The sequence below is a fragment of the Sinocyclocheilus anshuiensis genome, unplaced genomic scaffold (assembly GCF_001515605.1).
Source record: "Sinocyclocheilus anshuiensis isolate Anshui unplaced genomic scaffold, SAMN03320099.WGS_v1.1 scaffold1486, whole genome shotgun sequence".
NCBI lineage: Eukaryota > Metazoa > Chordata > Actinopteri > Cypriniformes > Cyprinidae > Sinocyclocheilus > Sinocyclocheilus anshuiensis.
In genome coordinates this window covers 116,899-129,367 of record NW_015552651.1, presented here as the reverse complement: position 1 = coordinate 129,367, position 12,469 = coordinate 116,899, and the positions used below count along the sequence as shown (strand labels likewise).

General features: G+C 36.5%; 1 protein-coding gene across 1 annotated transcript in view; it reads right to left on the bottom strand.

Moving 5' to 3' along the window:
* Positions 1-1,758: 1,758 nt before the first annotated feature.
* Positions 1,759-12,469, bottom strand: part of LOC107667077 (suppressor of fused homolog) — an 18,708-nt gene continuing 7,997 nt past the window's right edge. Inside the window, exons 9-13 of the mRNA XM_016458676.1 lie at positions 7,820-7,858; positions 7,251-7,385; positions 2,903-3,041; positions 2,330-2,398; positions 1,759-2,234 (exon numbers count right to left, since the gene is read on the bottom strand). Coding sequence (XP_016314162.1) covers positions 2,145-2,234; positions 2,330-2,398; positions 2,903-3,041; positions 7,251-7,385; positions 7,820-7,858 — 472 coding nt within the window. The 3' untranslated portion in view covers positions 1,759-2,144. The remainder of the gene's footprint in view (positions 2,235-2,329; positions 2,399-2,902; positions 3,042-7,250; positions 7,386-7,819; positions 7,859-12,469) is intronic.

Genomic DNA, 12,469 nt, shown 5'->3' with positions numbered 1-12,469 from the left:
TCTTTCTTTGCGTGAACATTTGGGCGGTGTTATGCAAATCTTCCCACATCGTGAAGTAGACATGTGGGGGCGTGTTAGAACGAGCCGTTTTAGGTAGGCGTGGTTGACTCATAACTTTTATAAAGAATATCTCTTTGGATTTGAGACTTTAGTCTTTGCAACTTTACAGATCTTCTTTATGCACCAAGAGCTTGTAACACTTCAAAGAGAAAGGAAAAATTGAAATCGCATCATATGACCCCTTTAAATTAATGTTAACCATAGACCTAATTTTACTCAATTTACAATAAAATAAAAATGTTATGTAAACTTAACTGGAAAACATCGCTTGATAATGCTAATTCTCTTCTGGGTTTTAGAACTTAAACAGCTGTGTTTGAATCTACCATCTAGCATCTCAACAGCCCACCAGGATGCTGTTATTATTTCAAATGCAAAGAGAGCATTTACATTGGAATCTTAAAGAGACAGCATCAAGATACAGGGCTTATAATTCCAGTCAGAGGCAGACCTGTTGGTTCTTTGAGGAATTTCAGTGCCTGGTTGTCATGGCAATTTTTCTGCATTTTCTTTCAGGTTGTGTAACCAAAATCAACACAAACCCCCTATTTTATGTAAATAACTTTAATGCACTTTAGGGTAACAAAACCACAGGCAGTGTAGTGATTCTCCAGAATATAAAAATGCCAGTACACTAATTAAATTCATCTTTCAAAAAGCACTAATAGAGGTTATTTTTTACACTTTGACCTATATTATTGAGCACATAACCCAAAAATAACAAATGCACATTCTACAAAATAGATTGCTGTCCAGGAACCAGTTAGTTTGCTTCCCTATAAAGAGGCTTGGAATGAAATCATAAAGTCAAATAAAATGAAGTTCAATACAAGTAAAATAGTTAACAAAAATAAACAAAAGAAAGATCAGGGAACGATTTCGTGCTTCTCAACTTTACATTACGAGGCTTAGAAAACACCCATTCTGTACAAGCTTTGGCTTTGTGTAGGTGAACTAACTAACCACCTATTGTTTGACAACTAAATGAAGACCTTATGAAATTTCATCAGCCTTAAATAGGTACAGCTATTTTTATATATGCAAATCAATAAAACCAGATACTCTGACTCGTTTTTTTTTTTTTTTTTTTTTTAACAAGGGCATATTCCTTTGTATGCTTACCTTCACATTACAAGCAGGATTTAGAAAAAAAAACTACTTTTCATTTAAAATGAAACTTCAGTTCATTCTAAGGTGAATAAAGGCACCAGTGCTTGCGCATTGTCTTGTGCTGCTAAACATTCAACAAGAAAAATATGTTTTTTGAGGCTAAGACCAGAAAAACAAAAACATCAAACACTATTATTTTCTCCTTAAAGGGATAGTTCACCCAAAAATGAAAATTCTGTCATTAATTACTCACCCTCATGTTGTTCCAAACCTGTAAGACCTTCGTTCATCTTCGGAACACAAATTAAGGTATTTTTGAAGGAATCTGAGAGCTCTCTGACCCTCCCATAGACAGCAAGGGTCCTTACACGATCAAGGTCCAGAAACGTAGCAAGGAGATCGGTAAAATAATCCATGTGACATCAGGGGTTCAACCTTAATTTTAAGAAGCTACGAGAATACTTTTTGAGTGCAAAAGAAAGAAAAAAAACGACTTTATTCAACAATTCGTCTCCTCCGCATCACTTTAGCACCATTTTGGAGAGTATCCACTGAACGTAAATTGCGTATGTTGTTCTGTCAGCTGTGCCACGCGGATACGCTGTTTACGTCGTTTATGCTTTGATTTGAATGAAAACGGCGTATCCACGTCGCATAGCTCACACAAAACAGGTTTGGAACGACATGAGGGTGAGTAATTAATGACAGAATTTTCATTTTTTGGGTGAACTAACCCTTTAAGAGTGAATAGGTAGACCAATGCAAAGACAAGAGGTATAACGGACAATACAAAATGTTGTATATTTAAAAAATTTTCTATGTCATGTGCAATTATCTACGATGCTCTCTGGGAAAAGGGGAAGTGTCTGAACGTCTGTTTCCTTCAGCCATCTGTAGGCACATGAGCCAGGCAAAAGAGTTGAGCTTCTTTCTGTAGTTGTGGGTTTGTAATCAGGGACAGTGAGCTCCCAGTCTTACTGCAGTGGGCTGTCAAACACTGTGTCTGGCAGGACAGAGATCTTTAGCTTCTTATCGGGCCAGCTGTACTCCTTCGGCAGCTTAGACTGGGTGAGAGCGTAAAGAGATATACAGCGTGTTAAAAACATTCAATAGTTTATCAAATCAGTTAAACATTTTAAGGGGACGTGTAAAATCCTACCACTTCACGGGTGCTCAAATCCTGAATGTCAGCTAGCATCTGCTCTACAAACTCGTCAGTAAGTAGTATCTAAATTGAGGAGATCAGAAGTCCCACACACATGGAATGACACTGAACTTTAAAGAAATCGTTCACCCAAAAATGAAAATTTGCTGAAAATTCACTCACCACCAGGCCATCCAAGACGATTGGAGAAGATTGTATTGGATGGAAGATTTGGAGTTTAGCATTACATAATTTGCTCACCAATGAATCCTCTGCAGTGAATGGGCTTCACTGGAGAAAGCAATATTACGGATAGAGTATTATTGTTATGTTATGTATTGTTAGTCGTGTGGATTATGGTTATGTTTTTATCAGCTGTTTAGACTCTCTTTCTGACGGCACCCATTCACTGTAGAGGATCCATTGGTGAGCAAGTGATGTGATGCAAAATTTCTCTAAATCTGTTCAGATGAAGAAACAAACTCATTTACATCTCGGATGGCCTGAGGGTGAGTAAATGTTCAGCAAATTTTCATTTTTGGGTGAACTATTCCTTCAAGGGATGTAATAGTAATGCATGACTGTTACCTGTAGCCATGGTCCATGCGCAGCATACGGATGCTCATCTGTGGCAAAGGCCCCTTCTACCCCAGTAGATACGAAGGTGATTGCCGTGTCTCCATTAATGCTTTTATATGTGAAATGTCGGCCATGAAGCAGACGACCTCTACAAGAAAAGATTAAAAAGAAAAACAATGAATTAATCATTTACACAGACATTGATAAGTGTTGTTAACACAAGCAGGAAATATCAAAGGCTAAAACTATAAGTAACCTGATGTTCACTTTCTTCCTGCTCTCATTTGGACTTTAAACAAAGGCACCGCTGTGAGCCTCGTCTCTGTTTCAGTCCAAACAAGAAGATTACATAAAACTCATATCCCACTCTTTTAGTGCCAGCAAAATCAGAGCTGTTAGCATTTCAGTGAGCTTGTTTGTAAAACTGTAATATATTGTAATATGAACAAAGTGCAAATCAGCAAACCAGTAGAAATTGTGCTATATTATCTTAAAATAAAGAATAGGTGGTTAACTTTGCATTGGAGCAATAAAAGTGGTAGCCTGTTCAATATGGATTTATATAGGCTACTATATGTCAATATTTTCACATTACTTTATATTCGTCACAAATACTATTTTTTAATGTATATTTTAAAATTCCTTTAATAAAACAGCATGCATTTCTGCGTGTTATTCGTTATCTTCTCTTTATTTTGACAGAGAACTACATGACGTGGAGAAAAGATATCCTTCCACGAATTAAGAAATCATTGCGTATTTTTATTAAATCCTTCATTTATTTCAGTAAAACGTGAGCACTGTATTATTTAGTTTCCATTATTTAACTAAAACAACAAACAAACAAAACCTGGCCACGATTTAGCCAATTCAATGAAACATGAAAAGAAGGGATGGATTAATAAAACGTCCTCACGATTAAACTCACAGGTTCTCTCATTATAATCAACAAAGTGCACACACAATGTAAATAAGAGAATCATAGTGCAGTTAGCTTCATTAATTATACTTAAATAATTGACAACTTCAGTGATTTTAAAAGGGGCCTTCTTTATTCCCTTTCATACAATACATTTAAAGGGATAGTTCACCCAAAAATGAAAATTCTAACATTACTCACCCTCATGTCATTCCAAACCTGTAAGACCTTCGTTCATCTTTGGAACACAACTTAAGATATTTTTGATGAGATCTGAGAGCTTTCTGACCCTCCATAGAGAGCAAGGTAACCACCACGTTCAAGGCCCAGAAAGGTACCAAGAACATCAACAAAATAGTCAATGTGACATCAGTGGTCCAACCGTAATTTTATGAAGCTATAACGACTTTATTCAACAATTCTTCTCCCCCAAGTTACCATCTACCGCCATTATCGAGAGTAACACGACGCATGCGTGTGCTTTCCTCTGCTCATAAACAAGGCGTAGCGCATGCGTGTTCTACGTCAGCAGCATCACGCGCATGCGTCGTGTTACTCTTGATAATGGTGGTAGATGGTACCTCGGGGGAGAAGAATTGTTGAATAAAGTCGTTATTTTTGATTTCTTTGCACACAAAACGTATTCTCGTAGCTTTGTAAAATTTTATGCAAATATTCCCACATAATGACCTAGATATGTGGGGGCGTGTTAGAACGAGCCGTTTTAGGGGGGCGTGGCAGAGTCTTAACTTTGATAAAGAATATCTCTTTGGTTTTGAGACTTTAGTCTTTGCAACTTCAGGGATCTTATCTATGCACAATCAGCTTGTAACACTCCAAAGAGAAAGGAAAACTTTAAATCGCATCATATGACCCCTTTAATGATAGAATTTTCATTTTTGGGTGAACTATCCCTTTAAGGTTTGAGTAAAAGATTTATTTATCATGCAGCTGCATTTAAATGCAGGAGTGAATCCGCTACATTATAGAAATGTATTATCGATAACCATATCAACAAAAATAGTACATTTTAACATGTGCAGATAAAAAAAATAAAAAAAAAGGTGTTTGGTATACATTTAAAAGGCCTCTGAACATTTTTTCCTATAACAATTATAGAAATATATTTATCTATTAATGTGAGAATGCTGCATACCTTATGCAAACAATATATCAGTTCTATATATCTATATTATTAAATCTCAGTTAATAAGTAGCTTTAGTAGGCTATTAGAGGTTAAAACTCAAATGACTATAACTAAAAAAATAACAAATTGTTTTCTAAATATAAATTACATTTTTTTAAAGAAGAATACTGAAACTAAAACTGATTACATCAAGTCTCGGGACAGTTTAATTACAGGTTTGCATGTATTCTCTGCGAGATTTGATGTAAAATGAGAAATACAGCATTCTTAATATTGCGATATGCTTTTACATTTGTAATGCCAAAGGAACTGCAACATTGCCGTGCACAATTAAAACAGTGCAAAATGAAAATAGTACCAAGCAGCATAGCATAAATTTGGAACAAAAGTTTGTGTCTCTCTCACAGACACGCATCTCTTTCTGCCATTTTCTGTCTCTCTCGCGGACACGCCACATCTCTCATGAAACAAAACTAAATGAAGCAGTTGTTTGAATAGTTGTTTCTCAGTGTAAAACAAGCTGACATGCAATAGCTAAAAGAAAAAAGAAAAAACCGGTGTAACAAACCAGTGTGTTTTAGAACTGCAGAATACACACAAATCTCTATTTATATATTTTAAATATTTAATATAGTTACAAAAAAAAAAAACATGCCCGTTTGTGATTTGAACCCGCGTCCTTGATAACTCTCTAAAAACCCATCTGTTCCCTTTTCCAGTAACATGTTTGCACATGCCAGAGAGACGTGCTATTCATTTCTCACTTATAAAAATAATCAGTGGCATCATGCAGATAATTTTTGTGTTTTATTATAGTGCAAAGAAGCTGTGTTCAAATGCTGATCTTTTATACATTTTTTTCCATAATGAACTTGATTGCCATGTGATCATGCTGCTTTTTATATTGTACAGAAGACAGCGCATTAGTTTAGAACTCTTTTCATTTTTATTTTTTAAACGTAGAGAGTTCCTTAATTTGTGCAATGATAACCTACCAGCAATTTAAATATGATTTTTTAATATTAGAATAAGTACATTACAATATAAATTTATAAGAACGAGTACATTATTATTTATGGGCTTAAAAACAAGATGCAAACAATCAGAATATTGTACCTGGTGGGGAGTGCCCAATGTAAACATGGAACATATACTAGGGGTTGACCGATATGTGTTTTTCAAGGCCGATGCCGATACCGATTATTACAGATCAAGTAGACCGATAACCGATATTTTGAACCGATATATATGTCTGGTGTAAAAATTAAAATTAATATCAAAATTAAGAATAACGGTTTTGAAAATGACCGATACAGATAATCATAAAAATGCTTAATATCGGCGCCGATAATCGGTCAGGCCGATAATCGGTCGACCCCTAACATATACCATTACCTATATTGTACTGTGGTACAGTTATGGAGGCCATTCATAATGCAGAGGTCAGCTGCCTGCTCTGCCAATAGTTAGAAATGGCACTATAGTGTGCAGTGTTTAATAAACAGCTGTTTTACTAAATTCTGCTGAGGTGAAACTCAGTGCAGTCCTGTATCGTGATACGTATTGTATCGTGGCCTCCGTATCGTGATACGTATCGTATCGTGACATTGCTGGTGATACATAGCCCTAGTGGGTACTGTACACTAAAAAAGTAAGCACACTACAGGCACTGCGGTCACTGTAATATTTCACGCAACAATGGTCAAGTAGCTGGAACATTAAACATTTATCTCATGAATTATTCGAGATTAAATGTTATAATGCTTTATTAGCCTATTATTGTAATATTACTGGTTTATTTCATTATTTGATATCTTTATAAGTAAAAATGTCACAGTTCCAGCTTTGAGCAGTGGTGCCAACCGTCCCTTTGCGCCACTTGGTGGTGATTTCGCAAACGAGTTTCACATGTGAAGGGAGTTTTATTTACCGCCATGGCCTTGCGGCGGCAGTACACGTGGCGGCAATAGGCATTTTGGTTGACTACCTACTGTAGATCTGCTCATGTTGCATCAGGTTTCTTTTTACGTGTTTTTTGCAGCACTGAGCATAATGACCAATCACATGTTTCTGTTGAGTTTCTAACAATGGCCAATCAGAGTGCATGCTGACTGACTAAATTCTGCAGTATTTGGCAAAGACAGCAAAAAATGCCCCTGGAAATTAACTGGAACTAAATTTTAATTGAATTAATAGAAAAGTTAATTTCTGACCGAGGTGAATTTCAAGAAAACATATGGCAAAAGACCCTTTTGTACGCAAGTACACTCCCTACAGAGTTCTGCCCTACCTGAGGCACAGTGGGAGAAGAGTCCCAGACTCCTGGTTGAACTTCAGATGCACGCTTTCCAGCTGTCGTGTTCGCACCAACTCGTGAGGGACGATAGCAGCTGAGCTCTCGCTCTCTAGACTGTCCTTACGGCTCCTGAGATAATAGAAGAGGGGAAAAAGATAAATATGGGTGTCCAGTTTGTGTCCAAGTGCCCAGTTTGAATATTTGGGCACTTAAGCCACATTTGAACTATATAAATGCCAATGCATTAGATAACCATGCTATAACCACGTTAAATCACATTAACTATGAACACGATACCCTAATGTTTAACTACCAGAAATGTTCCAAATACTGATAGTGCAATGATATTCATACATTTGTAGCTTAAGTGTCCAAATATGTTTTGAGGATTCTGTAAATTAGTAAACAAATACTGCAGAGTTTTGTGTTTCCTTATTGTTCTAACAAAAAGTAACTTGTAGACACTACCTAACACACATTTTCAAAGTGGAATAAAGAACAATAGTCTCCATAGCCCATTTGTTGGAGAAATAGTTTCAGTTTCACTCATAGTTGGCTCTTACCTTGATATCTGCTGGGTCTGGAAATGTCCAACTGATTGTCTATGGAGAAATTAGGGGCAGATTTGTACCACAGCGAAGTGAATGAATACATTTACCACTACTGCCAAATGGCAAATCAATTTTATTCTTTTCAAAAGCCACTTAGAAAGAAGTAAATGTCCCCTCTTTTAAAGAGATTGGGAGAGCTCCTTTAAAACCAGTTAAACTCTGCGGACCCGGATACGGGTCCATATAAAGAATTACACTCATATTTTGTAGTTCAAAGGGTTTTCTTTACAATGAAACCTTTTTTTTTTCATTTCCTCCATTGTATGTGTGCAGGGTAAACATTTGAATTTGAGTATGTTAAATTTAGGCGAAAATACCAAAAAACACCCCGAGCTTAATTAAATGAATCTGCATATTATTTGTAATTCTGGTAATTCAGTTGCTACTATAAGGCCTTTTAAGCAAAATATTAGACGGATGCATCAGTGGAGCAAGTGTGGCAAACACAGGTTGAGCAACTGCATACAGGATTTAAATCATTTTCATCAAGCCTGGTTCTGTTAATGGTTCTTTAACTTGCACTGCTGCTGAATCTATTGCGCGAAACATACATTGCTGACCAAAGTAGTCAGATTCTCAAACTAATTAATCTGATGAGCCAGTTCTTTAGTAAAACAAAACATATGAATCAATCAGAGGGGTAAGAAAATTAATCACGCACTGAAACGGCAAGTCATTACTTTCGTCATGACAAACTTGAAATTCAACACAACGACTTGATCACAAGTACTAAAAGAATTGTTAATGAAACTGGAATCGTTAAGAGGAATCCGAACCAGAATTGTTAAATTCTTTATGAATCTCAGTCATCGCAGAAGTCTGAAATCCTTTTCCTCTCCATAAAGAAAGTATGTACAGAAGTGAAGTTCTTTATAAGGAAACTGTCACTGTACATCATTTCAATTCAGCATTATGTTTTTTATTCATCATGATTATTTGGAACAGACAACACAACCAATTTCAGCAGACATTCAGGCTGAGCTCCTCCAGGATGTATGTCTGAATATCTGGTTGGGCTACAAGTAGCAGGGGGCCGTGAGCAAAACAAGGGGGTGCAGACAACGGGACAGTGAGATTAACCCAGACAAACCATGCACTGAGATGATCTGGAGTGCACAGCGTTTAATGAGATGAGGATGGAGTGCTTAAAACAGCCCCAGCTAACTGCTACCATCACAGCCCTAATAACAAAGATTACAGGCAAATCTAATAGCGCAAATAATCACGAGTCAAAAGCACATTGGTACTTGAAGCTAATTCTGTGAGCTAGTAACACTGCTGTACAATAGCAGGCCAGCTGGCAAGAGTCTGCACTCATGAGGACAAAGACTGAAGGGACAGGCTGTGTCTGAAAAATACTTGCAGGTAATTATCTACATATTGGACAGGCTTCTGAGCCGCTGTCAAACCAATAAATGATTTTGATATATATAGCGGTTAAGTTGAACCAACCAAAGTTCATGAAATTCATTCCTAACTCCGTTAAAAATTGCAGGCCTGTTTAAAAGCCATTTTTCAAATGTGCACCAAATAGGGGTGGGCGGCATGACTAAAATCTTATATAACAGTACTGCATCACATAACGGTATATATCATGATCAGCTAATTTTGCAGAGTTTTGTCACATTGCTCTCTTGCAGTACGCATTGGGTGTTTGGGTGCAGTATTTGGATGTCTAAGCATTAATTTTTGTGTCACCAAGTGAAACCTATGAATGCTGAAAACTCATTTGGACTGCTTGTTTTTGTTTAAAGGGTTAGTTCACCCAAAAATGCAAATTAGCCCACAAATTACTCACCGTCAAGTCATCCTAGGTGTATATGACTTTCTTCTTTCAGACGAATCCAGTCGGAGTTATATTAAAAATGGTCTTTGATCTTTCAAGCTGTTTCATGGCACTCAGCGGGTGTTGCATGCATCAGTCCAAAAGCACTTAATTAAAATGCGCCCATCCATAAAAAAAAAGTGTCTCACACGGCTCCGGGGGGTGAACAAAGGCCTTCTGTAGCGAATCGATGCGTTTTTGTAAGAAAAATATCCATATTCAAAACGTAATAATCACTTTAATGTAGCTTGCGCTCACTGTTTTACACTGGAAGCAGTTCCGGGGGAATGGATTCGTCTGACAGAAGAAAGTCATATACACCTAGGATGACTTGAGGGTGAGTAATTTATGGGCTAATTTTCATTTTTGGGTGAACTAACCCTTTAATAACTACAAGCAGTCCTAATGAGTTTTCAGCAATAATAATATTAAAGGGGTCATGAATTGAGAAATCAACTTTTACTTGAGCTTTTGATATATAAGAGATCATCATACTAAAAGAATATCCTGTAAGTTTCAGAACTGAAAACGTCCTTGTTACTGAAATAAAAGCTTTTATTCACACCAGGCCCAGCGATCGCCAGATCCTAGAATGTGCCTACCTATGACGTAATAGATAGGTTAAACACCGCCTCCACAGAAGAATATCAACACCTAATTCTGTAGCCCCGCCCACTGATTCGCGCATGACATAGTAGGGAAATAACGCTAAACCGTGGCACTAAACCAGATCGAGCGACAGAGCAATAAACATGGTGTTGAAGATCGCAAAATATTGTGCAGTGCCTGGTTGTGGAAGAACACAGTTGCTGCATAAGCTTCCTTCGGATTCAAATATTAGGAATGCGCAGTTGAACTTTATTTTTAATTAAGTTTCTGCTCATGTGAGTAAAACATTGAGCGTTTGTTCGCTTCATTTCACCGCGGATTCCTTTGTAAACAAGACACAGGTCGACGCTTGATTTGCAGAGAGACTGAGATTAAAAAGCAATGGTGTGCAGTCAATATTGGATCCGACATGAATGGCGCAGCACACTTATGCGAGTAAAAAATATTTGTACTATGTGTCACTATTGCTTTGTTAGAGATCGCTTGATATGTCCTGATTATGTGTACGTGTCTAACCAAAAAGTTAACCCTAACCCATAAAAACCGAGCGTTTATCGAGCCGGCCTCAAAACCAGGGTAGAACATAGACGATTACTTATTGATTTTGATGTTTTTGAATGTAAAAACCACACAAACGTCATAAGTGGACCTCAGACAACAGTATAAAATAATTTTAAAAAAGCCAGTTCATGACCCCTTTAACAGGCGTATAGACAATTTTTCATAAGGAAAAAGTCCCTCAACTAAAGCTGCACACTATATAAGGAACCAGGTCAGTTGGTATATTACCATAATATTAAAGGTTAAAATTAAAAGTATTAAATTCAATTGCTATTTATTTTTAGATATAGTAAACAACACTCAACTGAATTGTATACAATCATTTAAATTACACAAGCAGTTTTTATATAAAACTTCTAATAATTCTAATTACGTTTCTACTCCAATTCATTGTTGAAATATGAACATTTAAACAGTGGCTATAATAAAACATTTTCATGACAGACTTATTCAATCCTACATTGAACAAAACATAACCAACAGGTTCATTACAAATATAATGAATTTGTAATACTCTATAGTTATTTTATTTTTCTAGCTAACTATCAAGCTGTGATTGAACTGCTTTCCTCAGGGAAATGTAACATTACATTGTTTACAAGCTGTTTTACTGGCGTCTTCCCACAGTTGAAACATGAAACGTGATACATTTCTGTAAGATCCTTTCAACATACCTTCTGATATTAATTCATGTTTATTCCGTGACATAAGTAGTACTAAAGCTGAAGAGATGATCGGTTAATGGATTGGAGATGAACATTACAAATATTGATTAGTGCAATTTTGTGCAAAACATCAACTGAAAACAGTAAAGACTGACAGATCGATCTTGAAATTCAAATATCGATATTGGTTCAAAATGAAGAGATTAAAATTAAGAAATCAATACTGTCAATCCAGCCCTACCAATTTACCCATCTCCGCAATCATGCGCACAACAGAAATGTCTGTGATGTTACATTGCTCAACCACTGCAAAAAGGGCAATGGCAGTAGACCTACATGGACTGATCATCACTTTTCATGCTTCACAGCACCCATAATCACAATCGCGATCATTTATGTGATTAATTGTGCAGCCCTGAGTGCAATTAACAATATAGCAAAATCTCTACCTGGTGACACACTTTTCACACTATGTATATACAGTCAGAGCACCCAGCCCTGGCACCAAACATCTTTTGTCTCCTAGCCATAAACCATAATGATGCCATCCTGTCTAGTGGTCGACCGATATGGGTTTTTTGACAGCCGATACCGATGCCGATATCTTGGAAAGCAGTGTGGCCGATGGCCGATATAAAGCCGATATAATATTATTTATTTTAATTCATATTTAAGAAATTTGAAATCATTTGAAAATGGATTAAAATATAAACGTGTAAAATAAACATACTTATACTCTAGAAGACAAAGTATTTTTCACAAATAAATAAATATTTAATAAAAATATAATTAAAAAGGAAGTAAACACTGTAACCAACAGGGCACTCAGTATTCTGGGAAGTTTGTGTGCATTGGGAATAATATTTTTTCAAATAAAGCCAAGGTAACACTCATTTTACATACAGCACACAGTGAAAATGACATGAATATGAAAGCGGGCAA